The 17,439-nt window shown below is 48.6% G+C and overlaps 10 protein-coding genes across 10 annotated transcripts, besides 1 other annotated feature; 3 read left to right on the top strand and 7 right to left on the bottom strand.

Moving 5' to 3' along the window:
* Positions 1 to 132: 132 nt before the first annotated feature.
* Positions 133 to 1,594, top strand: EURHEDRAFT_376339 (uncharacterized protein; the record flags this gene model as incomplete). Its single annotated transcript, XM_040778841.1, has 2 exons — positions 133 to 664; positions 717 to 1,594. The coding sequence occupies 2 exons, from the start codon at positions 133 to 135 to the stop codon at positions 1,592 to 1,594; spliced, it is 1,410 nt and encodes a 469-aa protein (XP_040640083.1).
* Positions 1,595 to 2,036: 442 nt separating this feature from the next.
* EURHEDRAFT_452651 (CFEM domain-containing protein) lies at positions 2,037 to 2,645 on the bottom strand (the record flags this gene model as incomplete). Its single annotated transcript, XM_040784059.1, has 2 exons — positions 2,037 to 2,368; positions 2,426 to 2,645. 2 exons carry the CDS (start codon positions 2,643 to 2,645, stop codon positions 2,037 to 2,039), a joined length of 552 nt encoding a protein of 183 aa, XP_040640082.1.
* Positions 2,646 to 3,233: 588 nt separating this feature from the next.
* On the bottom strand, positions 3,234 to 3,886 carry EURHEDRAFT_351392 (uncharacterized protein). Its single transcript, XM_040778438.1, has 2 exons — positions 3,503 to 3,886; positions 3,234 to 3,414 (listed from the first exon to the last, which is right to left on the bottom strand). The coding sequence occupies exons 1-2, from the start codon at positions 3,740 to 3,742 to the stop codon at positions 3,325 to 3,327; spliced, it is 330 nt and encodes a 109-aa protein (XP_040640081.1). The 5' UTR covers positions 3,743 to 3,886; the 3' UTR covers positions 3,234 to 3,324.
* A 582-nt stretch (positions 3,887 to 4,468) lies between these two features.
* EURHEDRAFT_514272 (putative DNA polymerase delta subunit 4) lies at positions 4,469 to 5,128 on the bottom strand (the record flags this gene model as incomplete). The annotated part of the gene is made up of 2 exons (XM_040786248.1): positions 4,469 to 4,612; positions 4,667 to 5,128. 2 exons carry the CDS (start codon positions 5,126 to 5,128, stop codon positions 4,469 to 4,471), a joined length of 606 nt encoding a protein of 201 aa, XP_040640080.1.
* An 880-nt stretch (positions 5,129 to 6,008) lies between these two features.
* On the bottom strand, positions 6,009 to 7,356 carry EURHEDRAFT_453228 (arrestin C-terminal domain-containing protein; the record flags this gene model as incomplete). The annotated part of the gene is made up of 3 exons (XM_040784104.1): positions 6,009 to 6,251; positions 6,325 to 7,209; positions 7,279 to 7,356. The coding sequence occupies 3 exons, from the start codon at positions 7,354 to 7,356 to the stop codon at positions 6,009 to 6,011; spliced, it is 1,206 nt and encodes a 401-aa protein (XP_040640079.1).
* Positions 7,357 to 8,412: 1,056 nt separating this feature from the next.
* On the bottom strand, positions 8,413 to 9,658 carry EURHEDRAFT_553558 (uncharacterized protein). Its single transcript, XM_040787572.1, is given in 5 exon segments — positions 8,413 to 8,543; positions 8,631 to 9,016; positions 9,082 to 9,209; positions 9,225 to 9,498; positions 9,556 to 9,658. 5 exon segments carry the CDS (start codon positions 9,626 to 9,628, stop codon positions 8,535 to 8,537), a joined length of 870 nt encoding a protein of 289 aa, XP_040640078.1. The 5' UTR covers positions 9,629 to 9,658; the 3' UTR covers positions 8,413 to 8,534.
* Positions 9,659 to 9,769: 111 nt separating this feature from the next.
* Positions 9,770 to 11,098, bottom strand: EURHEDRAFT_475788 (FAM50/XAP5 family protein; the record flags this gene model as incomplete). Its single annotated transcript, XM_040785412.1, has 3 exons — positions 9,770 to 10,204; positions 10,264 to 10,792; positions 10,857 to 11,098. 3 exons carry the CDS (start codon positions 11,096 to 11,098, stop codon positions 9,890 to 9,892), a joined length of 1,086 nt encoding a protein of 361 aa, XP_040640077.1. The 3' UTR covers positions 9,770 to 9,889.
* Positions 11,099 to 11,278: 180 nt separating this feature from the next.
* Positions 11,279 to 12,957, top strand: fip1 (cleavage polyadenylation factor subunit FIP1). The gene is made up of 3 exons (XM_040781479.1): positions 11,279 to 11,858; positions 11,915 to 11,967; positions 12,036 to 12,957. The coding sequence occupies exons 1-3, from the start codon at positions 11,715 to 11,717 to the stop codon at positions 12,796 to 12,798; spliced, it is 960 nt and encodes a 319-aa protein (XP_040640076.1). The 5' UTR covers positions 11,279 to 11,714; the 3' UTR covers positions 12,799 to 12,957.
* A 375-nt stretch (positions 12,958 to 13,332) lies between these two features.
* On the top strand, positions 13,333 to 13,966 carry EURHEDRAFT_401472 (GroES family chaperonin; the record flags this gene model as incomplete). Its single annotated transcript, XM_040780088.1, has 4 exons — positions 13,333 to 13,335; positions 13,508 to 13,732; positions 13,828 to 13,886; positions 13,939 to 13,966. The coding sequence occupies 4 exons, from the start codon at positions 13,333 to 13,335 to the stop codon at positions 13,964 to 13,966; spliced, it is 315 nt and encodes a 104-aa protein (XP_040640075.1).
* A 419-nt stretch (positions 13,967 to 14,385) lies between these two features.
* EURHEDRAFT_351269 (uncharacterized protein) lies at positions 14,386 to 15,297 on the bottom strand. The gene has a single exon (XM_040778437.1). It carries the CDS (start codon positions 15,018 to 15,020, stop codon positions 14,703 to 14,705), a length of 318 nt encoding a protein of 105 aa, XP_040640074.1. The 5' UTR covers positions 15,021 to 15,297; the 3' UTR covers positions 14,386 to 14,702.
* Positions 15,298 to 17,372: 2,075 nt separating this feature from the next.
* Positions 17,373 to 17,439: part of a sequence feature (Protein overlapping with rRNA (EURHEDRAFT_497358, EYE96385.1) was converted to a misc_feature.) that runs on past the window's edge.

The raw sequence follows: 17,439 nt of genomic DNA, 5'->3' as shown, positions 1-17,439 counted from the left end.
AACTCTCCTTCTCTCTCCATTGTCCTCATTATCCTTTGTGATTTTTACTTATTCTTTGCACCCCATCGTTAACAACTACTTTACTCAATCAAGCCCTGATTTCCTTTCTATTTACTACAAACTTAATCCAAAATGTCTGACAGAATAAAAATCACCTCCCCCAGCACCTCAGTCTTAGACTCCATCTCACACGGTTGGGAGACAGTCAACAACAACAACAACCAACCCACAACCCCCTCTGCATCCAGGGTTGGATCTGACTCTGATGTCCCCACCGTCGAACACATCGAAGATATTGCTACTTACACCGGCGATTTCAACGAGGAAGAGGAACACGCCGTCATCTCAGGCCCACTTGCTGAACGGCTCGTTTCTGAGCCTATTACCATTCCTCCCGCTGCTGCTGCGGCTGTTGCCTCTGAAGCTGTTACTGAGGATGCTGAAGCTGACACTAAAGTTGAAAATTATGATGGCGATGCGGATGCGTATGCGGCACTGCACTTCTGGAAGAACGAGGCTGTGGGTGGTTTTCGTGGTGCAGCTGCTGGAAAGCGTCCTGGTGTTTCGGAGGGAGAGTATTCTCAAGCTAGTTTGTTGGCTGAGAAAGTTTTTGAGAGCAGGTTACAGCGTATGCAGGATATTATGGGGATGTATGAGGCTAGGCGTTCGTGTACCTTTCCCCTCTTTTTATGAGTCAAAGCTAATAAAAACAGCAGGGAAGGAGTACGATCCCGAGCAGAACAAAAAAGAAGACGAGTACTGGAGCAAGTACATGGCCGGTAGCCCTAGCACTATCCTCGAACCTTACTCCCCCGGCGTCGAGGACTCTGGTGCCCCCGCCCGTCGTCACTTGAACTCTGCCCGTGAGGGTACTGTTAGTGCTGGTGCTAATTCCATTGTCAGTGCTCCTACTCTTTCTACTTTGTCTCCTATTTGTGCTCGTGCGAGACGCCAGAGCCCTGCTAGTGTCAGCAACGCTGATGTCTCCCTCCCTACGCCCGCGCCTGCCCGCCCAACACAAGAGAGGCCTTCACATGAGGTTAGTGCCAGTCCCACTGGTACCGCCATCCCCATCCTGTCTCCTGTCTCATCAAGGTGCCAGAGCTTCACCCATGATGCTAGCTCCAGCAACATTGGCGTTGGCATTTCCATCCCTTTTCCATCCCCCCACTCGTCTCCCGCTCGCACAAAGACATCGAACAGCGAAGCCTACGGAAAAGCACTCGCTTCTTTCAACGCTCTCTGCCAGAGCTTCCACGAGTGTGTTCAGCTCCAGGAACGTGAGAATATGAACGCTGCTTCTAACGAAGCCAGCAGCTCCAACGATGTCAACGTCAATATCAATATCAATATTAACATCAATGGTCACCGGAACGGCAATACCAGCATCAATGTCAACGGTACTGGGACCGATACTGAGACTGATACCGACTTCCCCTGCGACAACACCCGCAATAACGAGCCGGACCAGGAGTACGATGCTGACGGCGAATCCTCCGACCCTCTTGCTCTGGACACGATTATTCCGAACGAACGAGCCAATCCGAGCTCTCCTGAGCCTGAAGCTGATAGTGGTTACGAAGAGGGTAACTGAGTGTCATGATATGGATTAAATATGACCTTTATGGCTTCGGTGGTTAGGGCTTGTCTGCGCTGTCGTCTGGGTATGGACGTGCGTTCCTTCCTGCGCTAATAGTCCCTGGAGCTAGGTATATGGGTATTGTGTTAAAGAAATCTGGGGATTAAATTATTTTTAAGTGATGAGTATCTAATCATTTGTTATATGTGGGAATATATGAATGCTGTTGGTACGGGTGGGCACTCGTGGGCGCTGAATGTACAGTACTTAATTTCTATCTTGAAGATGACCTGCTGGGAGATACACGGACACAATGAAAGGAATGGTTGATGAACGATTTTCAATTGCACAGTTGTAAAGAGTGTGGCCCTTAAGCAATAGAGAATGGCAATGGATACGTCAATATCAATACATATCCACCACTCTACAACCCACTATCTCGACATTTTAAGCCAGCTTAAGCAGCGTAAACAGCAGCAGCAGCAACAGCCGCAGCACCAGCAATTGAGCACTTCATGTTCGAAGCAGCGCCAGTGTAGAGAGGTGGCGCGCTAGACGAGCCGGAGTTGCTAGACGACGCAGAAGCAGACGGGATAGCGCCCGAAGAAGAGCCCGTAGCCACAGCTGACGAGGAAGCAACAGCCGATGAAGGGGTGTCACCGACAGCAGAAGAGTCAGACGACGCGGTAGCCGTAGCTTCAGAGCGGCTGACGTTACTGCCGCCAACCGGGGGGAGGGAGATGGGGTGGCCAGCTGCGGAGCACTCCTGGACGACGGCGCTGGAGACGGCTATTTTATTCTGTTAGCTTTTGGCTATTGGAAATTGATGGATGGGGGATTGCATACCTGACTGGTCAGCTTCGCTACAGGCTTTCTCCACGCAGGGGGTGATTTCCTGGGGGAGCTGGGGCTTAGTGCAGTGGCAGGCAAAGTCGGTCAGCTCGGAGCATCCATCGTTGCTTAGGGAATCGAGAAAGCATTGAAGCGAGCAGGAAGGGACGTCAGGGATTTGAGCGCTGGCGAGGCCAGTGGCGGCGAGAGCAGCAACAACCTGAGTGAAACGCATTTTGACTATGTCGTTGGTTAAGGATAGAGACCTGAAGTACTGTAGAGTGACAGTTGGATGGTTTATAACGAATGACTGACTGTTTCTGAACTGAGAAGATAAGAAAGGCCGAGGAGAGGACCCTTTTATAACCGAATCGGCCTGTTCCTGGTTGATTGTGTTACCCAAAGACAGAAAGTTAAAATAATCATATGTAGCCGTATATTTGGAATGCTAGCAGCGGCGGATTCTTTTGCCCTTGCACAGATTTGAGGCGACTATTCCCGGTCCACACTCGAAAAGGAGGATCTCCCAGCTGCAGCTGATTGAATGGGATCATGGTTCTCACGCCACCCTCGTTCAACCTCGATACTGGGATGCTGGAAATAGGTAGCAGACAAAGGACCAGTCAGTGGTCGATGTCGGCTGCAGTAGAAAGTCAAATCGACACAAGCTTCTGGGACTCGAGCTCACGTAGTTTCCGGTTTTTTCTCAAAAGTTGCATGGAGCCTGCATAGTGACTGGATGGTCGATTCTGCAAACAACATTAGTTGGTAGCAGGTGCAGTGAGCACCCCACAGCCAAACCAAACGAAGTACTCCGTACAGCTAAGATTCGAAAATCCGGGGAATAGGTCTAATTTCCAATTAAAGCCTGCAGGTTGCACAGCATTATCGCCCGGTGTATCCAACCGAGCGAGTCAGAATGCGCCGTTGAGGCCCTGACGAATCCATGTTACAATTTCGATGCAACTGTACAAGGACACATAAATGGTGCATAATACTAGACCCTGGGGACGACTCAGCCAAGAGAGCTCAAGGGGTGATCCATGCGCATTGGACATGGATTTTGATAGTCGGGGGTTTTTTTGTACTTACATACGGAATAATACCGTAATTTGACATTGTCCTCGTTCTTTGTCCGCACGACCACCACGGCCTTCTGGAATTTGGACAGTACGTTTCCCATTCTGATGATAAGCATTGCCGGTTATTCGGGGGCAAAAAAACATCCACATAACAGAGAGTGCCTGTGTTGGACAGATTCGCTTTTTCTAGAAATAAGCCCGCAGTAACAAACGTAGGCGACAGGGTCGATACAGCGAATGTAACTCCCATAAATAGAAATCTGAATGTATGTTGTCGGACATCAGCTATTCCCACGGATGCCCGTGAAACGCTCGGGCTGGCCTAGTCCTGGCCTTTGTTGGTAATCCTTTGACGGGATTTGTTTCCAGAATGATCCAGAAGACAGCATTGTTTGATATCTTCGTCTAAGAGAGGTTGCAGTGGCTTCTATCCCACACGTAGCTGCATGTGCACTGCCGGGTTGCGCTGTTTGTTTTAAAGGATTTGAGGGCAAACGGGTACAGAGTAGAGCTCTGATAATGTGTTGGGGTTAGCGCAGGTAGATTTCAATAATTAACGCCCAAGGGATTCTTTCACCTTGGATGAGGCATTTTTGGGCCTTCTAGCGGCTTTCTGGAAGCCATAGGGGTTGAATCCCGTTGCTGATCAGATGCTGATAATCTAAATAGCTCAATTTGTGATCCATTGGGCTGATATTGACGGTTTGTGGATGGAGATTGTTGTCGACGGTCAAAAAATGTTGGAGGAACGTTGCCCGGAAGATGGAGAATGGACTATATAGATAGCACGCCACCACCATGCGCACTTCCGTAATCTTCGAAACAAAGGCCCGGTCAAAAGCAGATTATAATCAATTAACGAGTACGGCCATGTACAATATCCTCCAATGTCTTCGTAAATATAACCATAACGCCAGTCCTACCAATAGTGTACAGATCCATGTTCATCTCCATCATCAAAATGTGATTACCCACATCACGACATAAGTTCATCCATATACGCCCTCTGCTTCACATCATCCTCATGCTTCAACAACACTGCCAGAACCTCAAGAGGAGGGTTAAGATTCAACATATTCGCACGTCTCCAGCGCTTAATCCGAGCGATCCCTATGCACGGCTACAACAGTTAGCCACGACCGAAACCAATCAAACAGTAACAATATTAACATACTCCATATTGACTCGACAAATCAAAATGTCGTAGGATTTTCTCATGAAGTCCAAGTTCTTCCTGATGCACCCTAGGCGCCCTCCTCCCCTCCTCCTCACCCTTCCAATACCGTACCAAATCCCCCTCCGAAACCTTCAACGCCTTCTTATCTTCCTCACCCCATGGCTGTTCCTTTGTTTCAACCTTTGCCTGTCCCCTAACCACAAGCTCCGCTGTATGCGGTTCCGATGGCTTCGCGGGGGTAACCGGGAGTTGCTGTGGCTCTGCGACATCGTTTGATGGCTGGGTTTTATCGGGCTTGTGCGCCTCAGGGACGACGGAGGGAGCTGATTTTAGGGTCTTTGACTTTTGAGATGTCGGAGTTGAGGCTGTGGGTTTGGTGACTCTAGCGTTGGAGCCGAAGGAGAGGGTGGATTGGTTTGCGGTGGAGGGGTTGCCGGTGCGGCGGCGGGTAGGGGGCATTTTTTTTGGTGGCCTTATAGCCCTGGAGTTGTTTGAGGGCGGTTGTAGTTCGCTTTGGTATAGCGTTGTGATGGATAGCGATAGCCGGAGAGAAGGTGGATGAATTCATCCAGATCGGGCTGTGGGGAAACGATGTCATTAGAATTGTTGCGCCGGCAACGGCATACAGAGGACGACCATGGGATCTAGATATGGAAACCCAGCAACATGTTCATTTATGACTTTGTTTTCTGGCTAGACTCATTATTTAAATAAAAAGACTGTAATGGCTCTTAGCCATGACATTTTTTGCGCAGAGTGATGCTCCAGTCGGAGGCTCAGTACAGAACATATACAACAACCAGCCGTTACCCCTAAAGGTAGGTATATGAATACAAATTAAGAGCTATGGTATTACACATGTCTAATTGACTTGTAGAAACGGTATGAATATCAACAGGAATATGGCATCCTCAATACCTTGAGCATCCAAGATAGACGCAACCCACACATATCATCACATACACATACACAAGAGCATTAAGATAGAATTCCAAGTAGCAATCCCCCTTAGATCCAATGGGACCTCTCCAAGCAAGCAAACACCCTCCTGTTGTTTATCTGCTTCCACCAAATAATAACACAAAATGGGCTTTCCCACGAATGGATATCACGAATAGATACCATGCAATAGAACTCCGAAACTTATGCAATCGTCAGATAAGAACAATGAGATACCATGCCCGGCGCGTGTCGGGGAGCCAGTGTTCATGCTCCTATAGTAGGAGACCGGCTTAGATGGCGTTGTTTGGAGCTCTCTGCGTTGGTTGGTACCATGCAGGTATGCAGAACAAAAGCGACTTCTTCCGCTTGTCAAAAAAACAGTGGTACTCGGTGATCATCAGTCAATCAATGGCTTCTTTTGATTCCCGACAATAGCCACGCCTAGTTGGCTGAGAGCATGAGGATCCCCGGGACGCACGATGGAAGGTAACGGTAACATGGGATTATCGGGGTTGACATGGACTGCGTCGCGTGCGGCCTGTTCAATGGATTCCATTTCTTCCTTACAGCCAGCGTGATCGAGAGGGCAGACTACAATTGGCTGCCGGATGAGGATGTCTCGTGCGGATGTTAAATGAGCCTACGGAAGGGTAACTTGGTCAATGTCTCGCTACATGAATCCCAGTCTCTGGGAATGGATTCCGGGGTCTTACCTTAATCGTCAGGTAGTATTCAATCTTATAAAGATTTGCAGTAGTGGTAAACCCAGTAAGCGCGTAGGTTGGAAAGGCCGCTTTCCCTCGAGGCAACATGCCATCAGAGTCTCGCATGTCCCTGGCTGGAAATACCAAACCTAGGTTAGTCAAGAAGCCCGTAGGGGGCAGCTTCACGCCAATGGTCTCGGTTTTCTTCGTCAAAGTCTTGACTTTCCGCTGTGGCTCATCTCCCTCATGATTATATATGATCTCTTCTTCAATTCCGATGGTGATCTTGTTGATTGTCACCTTTTTCGCCTTTCCCATCCAGCTCGGATTCGGAGCCAATTTCACGTATACGCTCACTGGGTCCAAGGGCCCGTACGACCACCGCGGTAAGGAAATCCCCAAGGTCACCAAGTGATCCGACACTCGCTCTGCTGATTCGGGGCGATTGTACATGCCAAATGTCGAAAGGGTGTCATAACGCTCGAGCGGTACGGGGAACGAATGTTTTCTCTGATCCGAATGGCCCTGTTGTACCGTCACCACCATCTCGTAGAATGTCTCCGCGGTCCGACTGGGAAGTTGTAAACTGGCGGCGGGGACTCGTCTTGATGCGTCTGCGCTTCCACGTCCAAACGGTATGAACAGCACAAAGGGCAAATCCATTGCGATAACCTCCTCGTATTCTCGGCCCGCCGGACAGCGAAATAACAGCATTTCCTTTCCCACCACGTCGTTAATCTCTTTTCGCGGCGGGGCCAGACGTTTCTTGGTGACCGAATCGGCGGAGGGGTGGATGGATTCGCGACGATGGAGCGATATGGTGACGAAGGATACGTTGACTGGCGCTGTAATGCCGACACTCGGTCTGATCTCGACTTTTCCTTCTATACGAGGCTGAATGCCAGGAGGGGTTAGTGACACGCTCGCTTGCCCGCAATCCCATTGAGGATCCATCAAACGTACCATAGTCGCAGATATTCCTGGGTAACCGATTAGAAAATTGCCGTTCGGCGGGCCAGAAACTCGCACGAAGGCGGCCATGTTGAGAGCGCTGCTGCTGCACCACCATGGGCACGCAGCTGCGGAGAAGAGGACGAAAGATGCGCCCCGGGGGGTTGGCGACGATGCGGGTTGAAACTCAAGCACTCGGGGACCGTTGAGAAGTTCATAAAGGCCGTACGGAGGAAAGAGAAAGAAAAAGGGGGGGTATTCAGGGAGAAAGCGCTACAAGAGCGCTGATGCTCGCTGGACTTGCGATGACGCAGTGTTTGGCTGTGCCAGGGGCCGAACGGGGAATCGAAACGAGGACAGCAAATTGTCAGATCAGACGCAGGCAATACAGAATATGAGCTGAGGAATACCCCACTGGCAGAGAAATCCCGGAAAAAGGTAACAGGTGCAGGAGCCAACTAGAGTGAGAGAATGCCGGGGATGTTGGACGAGAAGTTGGTCTTGTGCAGAAAGGCGGTTGGTATGCGTTTGTTTATAGATGAGGCTCTCCGAAGAAGCGGGGAGTCTTTGTCTTCATTCCAATCCGTGTTCTTTCTATACTATACAACTGTACTGAGTGCACAAACATTCTATATTCTTGTAAATTTTATCATTAAACCCCTGAGCTATGTTCAATTATTGTTCTTTTGACTCATCTTGCGGCCCAAGACCGGCTTCAACTCGGAGTTGACGAGTAATGCACACTCAGTCAATCTTGAATTGGCCTGCTTTGCTTATTCTAATTTCTTATCGTACAAGGGACGCTCATATAACAATTAAGAATGACCGGGTCTATCCCTAGATCACCAGCTATAGATACTCTTCTTATAGATCATGTATACTTTCTATGTGGGGTATCCCGACACGACTTACACAAGGATAGCGTGGTCTAGATATATAACAGAGCCACACCATGCCACGATGTTATAAGCTCCTACCGTCAAACAACGAATTGTTCAAACCGGAGGCCCCAAGCGTACTCGACGGGTGATTGACCGTACCCTGACCACCGACCTGAAACCCAAGATTCTCTCGACTTGTAGGGCCATTGTTAGGGTCTGGAATGTATTCACAAGTAGCAGGTGCTTGACTGGTAGGAATGCCGCTATGAAATCGTTCAAACATTGCACTGTCTTGTGGTAGACTCGATAATGTTGAAGGATGCACGGAATTTAGACCTGGGAGACGTGTTCGATGTTGAGGTGTTGCGGCGGGTACGTTAGGTAAGTTTACGACCGCTGCTTTCAACAATTAGCAATGTTCATTGGATGGCAGGGAACAGACGAATCAAGACTTACCTGGCCTGGGTGGTTCCATTACTGGACGGCTTGGCGTGGCATCGTCACGATATCGTCTTTTTTCCGTCCATTGGAACTGCCAGTGCCGCTCCGTTGGTATGGATGGAGTTGCTCGACCCCTTCTTGATTGACCAGGTAATTGCCATATTGTTTAGAGGACGGAGACTGAGGGTCCCGAGCCATGCTCATAGGTCTGTTCGAGGCTGAAGTTGACACCTCGTTCCGTGAGCCAAGCGAGTTCAATGCTTGGGATACCGAGTCCGACGCAGCTGTTTGCATTTGAGATTTCATGGCTCGCGACTTCAAGAGGTTGTAGAGGTTTGTGATCTGGGTGAACTTTTTGGATTTGTCGCGGTACATCTCGAATAGCTCTTGGTTCTTCTTTTGGAGTTGTTCTTGGGACGCTTGCATATCTGGTTTGTTTAGATCAGTAGTGATCTTTCAACACCAGTCACTAAGGAGGATGTAGGAAACCAACCTGAAAGTCTGGCCTGTAGAATTGAGACCTCAGAATTGGCATTTTGGATCACCTTATCCATCTGCGTATTCAGAGTCGTGTACTTCTCCGTAAGCGTTTTCCCAAGGAACTCCTGATAGAAGCTATCACTCGTCAGCTATGACTTCAAACCAAGCCCTGTGGAAACTACACACATCTCTTGAGTCGTCTGATATGCCCAGGAAACCAACTTCCGACCTGCACACTCCATTATAGTATTCGGATCGAGCCTACTGAGCATGCTGGTTTTGTAGTTCTCTGTTGGGTTCAGGATGGTCGAGACCGCGTCGTCTGGGTTGAGGAGGGTGGATTGACAAGCTGGACAGTGACGGCCACCGGAGATACATTGCAAGAGGTCGAGTTTACCTGCGCAGTGAAGACAGAATATGTGTCTAGGGGCTCAGTGGCAGCCTTTGGGGGAGAATTGAGTAAGCAGACGATGGCTGACTTATGAACAGGTCGTGACAACTGCTCTCTCTCTCAGTTGAGTGCGACACTTGAGTAAATTGCACCTGAGATAGAAATTCATAGTGACTGGTTGATTTGGCGCAGTTTCTTGATGTCCTGCGACGATGGGAATTGTAGGAAGAAGAAAGCGGGAGAGTGGTGAAGCTCTAGGCGACCCAAACCAGTACGGGATATCGTGACAGATACGAAATAGGTGCAAATTCGCCCCAATTGAACAGTTTTTTTTTTTTGACTAAATCATCTGTAGTATGTCCTTGAATAAAACAGACCTGTCTAAGCAATGAGTCTATATGCCCTAAACCTTACCAACACCCTTAACTGATCAAAAGAAGAATGTATTCCCTTGAGCATCGCGCCTTGTCGAGGTCATCTTCTCTTCAAACTCCTCCCCTGGTTCATACTCATGCCATAAACTGGCAGGGAAGATATGCTTATTCCGCTCATACCATCGCCTATCAACAACCTTCGTCAACGTGGGGTCTTTATCAGCGCCTTCCAGTTGCTCGTCACTTGGCCGTGGTAAAGGATCGTCGGTCTCTGGTGCTGGGGTTGGTTTATTGGAGTAGTCAAACAGTAACCCGCCGGACTTTGATAAGTTAGGTACTCGATTGGCAATAAAGTAGTACAACTCGTAATGCTAGAATCAAGTTAGCAAATGCCTCTTTGAGCTATGTCATTTCGCGATGAATCACTTACATGGGGTACAATTATCTCTCCCTTTACCAGCATCAAGTCGTCAACGCTGACCCTTGCCCATTCACGGCGACCTTTGGCTGCTCCTTTCCAAGCTCCTTTTCCACCCACTCCCAACTCGGCCCCGACCTTTCGACACCGGTCCAGAAACAACCATACTGGATCTCCTTTCTTAACTCTCACGGAGCCAGCGGGAATATTCGTGCCGTCGTAGAAAATAAAGGGTATAAGTATCTCCGTATGCTTGACAGCCTCCTGCATCGCCAGAAATTCTTTTCGAAGAGCGTCCCGAGTCTGGGCCTCTGCTTCTAACGCAGCCTTCGTCATTGCTTTCGGAGGTGGTGGTGCGTTCGGATTTGGCGCAATTCGTCGCGACTCCTCTACAGGCGTTTTCGAGACTGAGCGAGATGGCTGCGGCGTAGCAACGGAGTCGTCACCGGTATCATCATTCTCATCGTCGGCGAAAGATAGCTTGCTTTTCGCTAACTGCTTCTTTTTCTTCTTCTTCGGAGGTGCCTCGGACGGCGAAGCACTGCCTTTGCGGTTAGTGAACCGGGACGAAAGTGAACGGGACGAAATGGTAGCCTTGGACTCACCCGTCAGTCACATCACTTGTGGAAGGAGTTGCGCTTCTTGAATTACCAGATGTCACCCTCCCCAATGACTTGTCATGCGCCTCACGTTCTTTCTGCTCCAGGACCTCTGCGCGACGTTTGCGAAAGTCGGAAAGATGGACAAGACCAACGGTCTGCGACTTAAGCAGTTCTTCCGCGGACGCGGTTTGGCTGGTGAACGACCGACCGGCCGATGACTGGTTCTGTTGTTCTGTTGGTGGCATGTTATCCAATTATATTATGCCAAAATCATTTCAAGAAAAAGTTCTGAGGTGTTGAGGAGAAAGTTGTCGCATTTGACTTGACGTGTCTCCGGTGGCGACACGTGACCTCCGAAGCTTTCAAGACTGATCGACTAAATACAGTATCCTTGTTCAAGGATACTGTATTTAGGAGATATCGAAACTCAGGTGCCAAATCTTGAGATGAAGTTGACATTACATTATCCATCCTCTCCATCATGAACCAATTGGTAATCACTTGCAAATTCTGTTTCCTCATCATATTTCATTCCGTCCTAGTCTCTATCTTAGACCTTTGCCAGTGAGGTTAACCGACGATGCCAACAAAAGGGCTGACTAACAGTTTGGTAAAAAGGGAGCTTAAACCGGCATCAATTAGTGTTGTGGTGCAATGGAATATATAGTAGATATTAAATATATAGTAGAATATTCTGCAATCATATCATTGTATCAACTGTTGTTTCTTCGACATAGAAGACAAACAGGCCAAACTCGGCATCCCGTCTGCGCGATCTCCGCAGCTCGCATTTGTTTCTATCATTATTATTCTCTGCCCCTTTCTCAGCTCCAATTCTCCTCACTGTGATACCCAGACACCATGGAAGAAGAAGACGACGACTTCTATGACCCGGCCGACGTAGTTCCGCCTACTCAAGTGCAAAATAATCCACAACACGATCCGTCCAATGGCCACGAAACGGGCGATGCGGAGGAAGAAGAGATAGAGGTGGAAGATGACGATGTTTGTTGAAACTTGCGTGCTTCAACAAAGGGTATTGGGCTGAATTATCATTTTAGGATGACTTCAATATCATTACAGAAGCACCACCAGATGCGCCGCCGCCAGAAATGTGAGTAGCTGCTTTTCATCAGTTAGGACCATGCGCGCCTTTTTCTAACAACACTTCTCATCTTGCAGACCACATCCTCGCCATGCCAATCTTCGGAATGACTCCCAGCGACCCTCATCCATAGATGCGTCCGTGTCAAAATCCGTCACGCCAACCCCGAAAATAGAGTCCGCAACCCCAGTGCCCGCCGCTGCCAGACCAGCCGTGCCACAAAAACCGGGCTCAGCATATCCACCCGTCCACGCGTCGAACATCGATGTCCACGTGAACCCAGTACACCCGGCGACTGGAAAGCCGATCCTTTTGACAGACATGGACAACGATTTCCCTGCCGATGATAAACCATGGCGGCGACCGGGATCAGACATTTCGGATTACTTTAACTACGGATTCGATGAGTTTACGTGGGCCAGCTACGTCTTGAAGCAACAGGAGTTACGACGGGAAGTGGGAGACCAGAGAAAACAACTGGATGACATGCAGAACTTCATGAGCATGGGAATGCCGCCAATGCCCGGTGGTCCCCCACCGGGACCTGGACCTGGAGCTGGCGGCGCACCACCGGGAATGCCGCCAATGCCTGGCATGCCCGAGATGTCACCCGATATTATGCAGGGCATGCTGACGGGCATGATGTCTCAGGGTCTAGATCCGTCATCGATGGATCCCATGTCCTTCATGCAACATGCGCAGGCGATGATGGGCCCACAGCCCGGGGCCGCTCAACCTCAAGCTCAAGGATTTGGAGGACAAGGTGGTCACCAGATGGGGTACGGAGGATATGACCAACGAGGTGGATTTGGAGGTCGCGGACGGGGACGAAGATGGTAGAATTTAACCTATTGTGAATCTTGCTTTTCTATAATTCCCAGTGACGGGACGGATATCGCGGCGTTTGAAAATGCATTTGCATCGATTTAGGATTTAGCAATTGAGTGTTCTTGCTAATGAACTGCTTGTGTTCTCATATCGTGGAACCGTCTAGCATCTTGTTCGGAAAAAAGGAGCCGGGCGTGTAGTTGTATGCTGTAGAAGAATCTGCGCACACGACCTTGTACGGTTCAGGAGGACCACCAGCTTCCTAGCTCTACTAGAAACAATCAGGCCGTAAACAAGTGTTCGAGAAAGTACAGATCCGTACAAAGATGCGATTGTTGTAGTTGAGGCTTACCCTCGGCAGTAGTGATGCTGGAAGCTGCGGTCTTGGCATTCTGGAAATTTCTCGCGAGTCCAGATCTTCTTCCACCACTTCTTTTCTCCCCCGGACGCTTTTCTCCTCCACGCCTCCTAGTCTTCCACTCCATCTCGCCTCGTCCTTGTTGAATTAATTGTTCCTACCCGGTTCGCTGCACTTATTCTGTCGAAATGGTACGTGGTCCTGGTAACTGGTGAGCTCTGGAGATCGGATTGCTTCTCCGACTCACCCGGGCAATTTTTCTCCATTGCGGGGAGCTCATCGCCCATCGCCATATCGTCTTGGCTCTCAAGACAGCAATTATTCAAGACCATGCGCTAACACGCTTGTTTTTCTTGAATACAGTCTATCCTCCGTAACGTCAAGACCCTTGTCCCTCTCTTCGACCGTGTCCTGGTCCAGCGCGTCAAGCCCGAGACCAAGACCGCCTCGGGTATCTTCCTCCCCGAGAGCAGCGTCAAGGAGCAGAACGTTGCCAAGGTCCTTGCTGTTGGCCCCGGTGCCCTTGACATCAACGGCAAGAAGATTCCCGTCAGCGTTGCTCCTGGTGACCACGTCTTGACTCCTCAGGTACGATAGTCCCTTGCCCAATGGCCGATTCGGGTTCTCTGCACCATTGATTTCGCGATTTTGCTTTTGGGATGTGGTTCTGACATGGTTTACAGTTCGGTGGTAGCCCCCTCAAGGTTGGCGATGAGGACTACACCCTCTACCGGGACTCTGAGTATGTGATCTCTCTTTGGTTTCTCACTGTTTCGATACTGACTCGCGATTAGGATCCTTGCCAAGATCAACGGCGAGTAAATCTTTCACGAAATGCAATGACGTTCTGTTGCTTTCGAATTTTTTGCCTTTCCTAGCTCGGCCCGGGCTGAAATATCGCCCGGGTGAGACGGGAAAAGGCATGTATTATACGATACAGTTATGAGTTTCGAACGGTGCACATCATGAAAAAACAACCAAAAAAAAAAAAAAATCTATACACTCCGGCGGATGATTCGGAATTGGTCCATGAGTATAGAATACTTGGCGGTCCTATTTTCTTATCTAATCCTTGCATTTATCTTTCTATTTAAGCGTGAATGACTTGTTATATGCATTTATGTATGCTTGATGTATTTTATGTCTAGCAAGCGGTCTGTCCCATGCAGTTTTGGTGGGATAAAAGTGAGTAATTGAAGACATGATAATCTCCTCTCTTACGTTCTTATATCTATTCCGATAAGAATGGCTGCGTCAGTGATAAATATACTTGGTGAACCTATATATGTTGAGGGGTTAATGCCTAAAAACACATCTGCACCAGTAATGCTAACAGCCTACAAGTAGTCCAATGAAACAGCAGCTGATGGACGCTCTGTAGCAAACCTCCCAGAAGGAAGAAAGAAGTAACCAGTTGAGTTATTCGTTAACTAAGTCACAGAAGTTGATTACGTCAGGATAGGCAGCACTGCGGGCAATCCAAACCCGGGCAGGCAGTCAGGACAATATGTCCTGGAGATAGTGCTAGCAGCTATTGATAGAGCACCTACAAGCAAGCTCACAGTAAGCTTTCAATGGATACCCTCACACAGTGGCATAAGGGGGAACGAAATGGCGGACCAGGCAGCAAAAGAAGCGACGGGATGGCGACTGTCCCGTGGGCACTGAGGCAGGATGGGAGAAGCCATGACCGCAGCAACAGCGCCCCGACCAGTCCAGCAAAGGCTTCTCCGAACAGCAGTAAAATCCAGAATCCGGGAAGCAATATACACACAATGGGAACATGACTGGCGGACAAGCCCACATGGACGGACAATGTATGAGCTGACACCGGCTCCAACCAGAAAAGTCCTGAAGATACATCAGGGTCTCCCATCGAGCACTTAGCAAAATCATCGTATAGATGCGCACAGGAAAGATAGGGCTCCGACACTACCTCTATCAGCGCGGGGTGCCGGACATACCAGACGGGAACTGCCACTGTGGGAGGGCCACCCAGACAGTACAGCACGTATTCCTGGCATGCCCCATCTTCAAGGATCTTCGAAAGCAGTCCCTGGAAAAACCAGGCGGAGGGTTAGAAGAGGAGGAAATCTGAGGGCAATCCTGAACACGCCCAAGCTCGCAATCCGGGCAGCCAAATCCATTAGGAAGTTCTAGGAGTGACATGATATGTATACACCAGAGACGGCCGTAGTCCGTAAAGGAGGGAGATTAATATCGGAGGTTGATAAAATCGTGGTTACTGGCCTGGTAAACAAGCTCGGTGCCTATTTGATGGACGTAATATTGGACTGACATGGCTCTCAGTTGAGCGAGGGGCCCGGGAATTGCTAAGGACACCCCCGACGTTGCTAGGGCGCCCCTAGTTAAGTAATCCACTACCGAGCGGCGCACCTAACATGAAATGCATCATTCTCCTATACCCTTCCTTCTTTAACCACCCACTATGCCACCAATTCGCTCCCAAAGCTCCCGAAATTCAATAGAGCAGGAGGGTAAAATTTTATTAGCTATAAAGGCTATTAAAAAACTAGAAATCAGCTCAGTTCGCGAAGCAGCACGCTGTTTTAATGTGCCAGACCTCTCTACGCCGCCGTCTAAACACGCGCGAATGGCCATAAGTTGTTAGAAACTGAGGAGGAAACACTTCAACAATGGATACTCTCTATGTATTTTCGTGGAGCAGCACCTCGGCCTACTGTTGTATGAGAAATGGTCAATCTTCTACTTGCATCGCGTGGATCTACCCCAGTTCAAACAGTTGGTGAGAATTGGGTCTCAAAGTTTGTGAAAAGACATCCAGAACTTTCAACTCGCTTCTCAAGGCGCTACAATTATGAGTGTGCAGAATGTGAAGATCCAAAGATCATCCAGGAGTGGTTTGATTATGTAAAACATGCAATCATTCAATATGAGATCCTTGATGATATCTACAGCTTTGATGAGACTGGCTTTGCAATGGGTTTAACTGCAACTTCAAGAGTTATTACAAGAGCTGAATACTATGGTCGGCGGGCTGTTTTACAGCCTGGGAATCATGAATGGGTTACTGCAATTGAGTCAATCAATGCAACAGGGTCAGCCTTACCTCCATGTATTATTTTTAAAGGCAAGGTCTTTATACAAGCTTGGTTTGAAGACTCAGCTTTACTACATGATTGGCTGTTTGAATTGAACCCAAATGGATGGACTTCTGATGATTTTGGGCTTCAGTGGCTTCAAGATTTTTTTATTCCATCAACAATTGCTCGTACGAAAGGGAAATATCTACTTTTGATACTTGACGGACATGGTAGTCATTTGACACCAGAATTTGATGAGATTTGCAGTCAAAATGATATTATTCCAATCTGCATGCCAGCGCATTTATCACATCTTTTACAGCCGCTCGATATCGGTTGTTTTGCGGTGTTAAAGCGATCGTACAGTGGATTGGTTGAAACCAAAATGCGCCTTGGGACCAACCATATTGACAAATTAGACTTCCTTGAGGCCTATCCACACGCACGAATCAAAGCATTTAAACCTGATACTATCAAAAATAGCTGGTTTAGTGCCTTTTGACCCTGATCGGGTGCTTTCAAAGCTCAATATTCGGCTTCGTACACCAACCCCCCCCGGAAGCCGGGGTAGTGATTGGGAGCCAAAAACACCTTTGAACTACATGCAATTACAAAAGCAATCCTCATCAATTAAAGCATTGCTCCGTACGAGATCAAGAAGCCCACCAAGTCCACTTAATACCGCGATAAATCAGATTCTTAAGGCGTGCCAAATTGGTATGCAATCAGCTGCTATTCTTGAGAAAGAAGTAAGCGATCTACGTGCTGCAAACATAAAGCAGAAGCAAAAGCGTACACGGTCTAAAAGGCAGATACCCTATGAAGGTGGCCTTTTAGTTCGGGAGGCTGTTGAGCTAATTGAGGCTCCGATTGAAGCCCCAATAGCTCCAGCACCCCCCCGGCCAAGATGGCCTTCACCACCTTTACAGCCACGTACGCGGCCTCTACGAGGATGTGGAATATGCAGGGTCCCAGGACATAGAAGAGAGACATGTCCAGATAGACCTAATTAGATAGTTTTCTTAATTTAATGGCGTTATGGTTGATATAGATGCATTTAAATACCATAGATGGGGGCGGGTGCGCCGCTCGGTAGTGGATTACGTTAGTTAACTTCGTTAGTTACTTTTCCTAAGGAGGTTAAGTATGATTTCAATTAAAAAACCAATACATACGACCATAGGGTGTGGAGAACAGGGCTTCCCGTCCGCTCAGCCGTACTTAAGCCAC

Source organism: Aspergillus ruber (assembly GCF_000600275.1).
Source record: "Aspergillus ruber CBS 135680 unplaced genomic scaffold scaffold00008, whole genome shotgun sequence".
Taxonomy (NCBI): domain Eukaryota; kingdom Fungi; phylum Ascomycota; class Eurotiomycetes; order Eurotiales; family Aspergillaceae; genus Aspergillus; species Aspergillus ruber.
Note: the sequence above shows the minus strand (reverse complement) of the source record. Positions and strands in the feature narration are given on the sequence as shown.

What these genes read in the sequence shown, in the direction of transcription:
- EURHEDRAFT_351392 (XM_040778438.1), bottom strand. Translation starts at nt 3,742, where the DNA reads ATGGGAGTTACATTCGCTGTATCGACCCTGTCGCCTACGTTTGTTACT. An exon ending in ATTACGGTATTATTCCGTAT is followed by an intron (nt 3,415 to 3,502) that starts GTAAGTACAAAA and finishes AGTCGTCCCCAG; the next exon opens with GGTCTAGTATTATGCACCAT.
- EURHEDRAFT_553558 (XM_040787572.1), bottom strand. Translation starts at nt 9,628, where the DNA reads ATGAATTTCTATCTCAGGTGCAATTTACTCAAGTGTCGCACTCAACTG. An exon ending in GAGAGCAGTTGTCACGACCT is followed by an intron (nt 9,499 to 9,555) that starts GTTCATAAGTCA and finishes GCTGCCACTGAG; the next exon opens with CCCCTAGACACATATTCTGT. An exon ending in TCTACAGGCCAGACTTTCAG is followed by an intron (nt 9,017 to 9,081) that starts GTTGGTTTCCTA and finishes TAAACAAACCAG; the next exon opens with ATATGCAAGCGTCCCAAGAA.
- fip1 (XM_040781479.1), top strand. Translation starts at nt 11,715, where the DNA reads ATGGAAGAAGAAGACGACGACTTCTATGACCCGGCCGACGTAGTTCCG. An exon ending in TAGAGGTGGAAGATGACGAT is followed by an intron (nt 11,859 to 11,914) that starts GTTTGTTGAAAC and finishes TTATCATTTTAG; the next exon opens with GATGACTTCAATATCATTAC. An exon ending in GATGCGCCGCCGCCAGAAAT is followed by an intron (nt 11,968 to 12,035) that starts GTGAGTAGCTGC and finishes CTCATCTTGCAG; the next exon opens with ACCACATCCTCGCCATGCCA.
- EURHEDRAFT_351269 (XM_040778437.1), bottom strand. Translation starts at nt 15,020, where the DNA reads ATGGGAGACCCTGATGTATCTTCAGGACTTTTCTGGTTGGAGCCGGTG.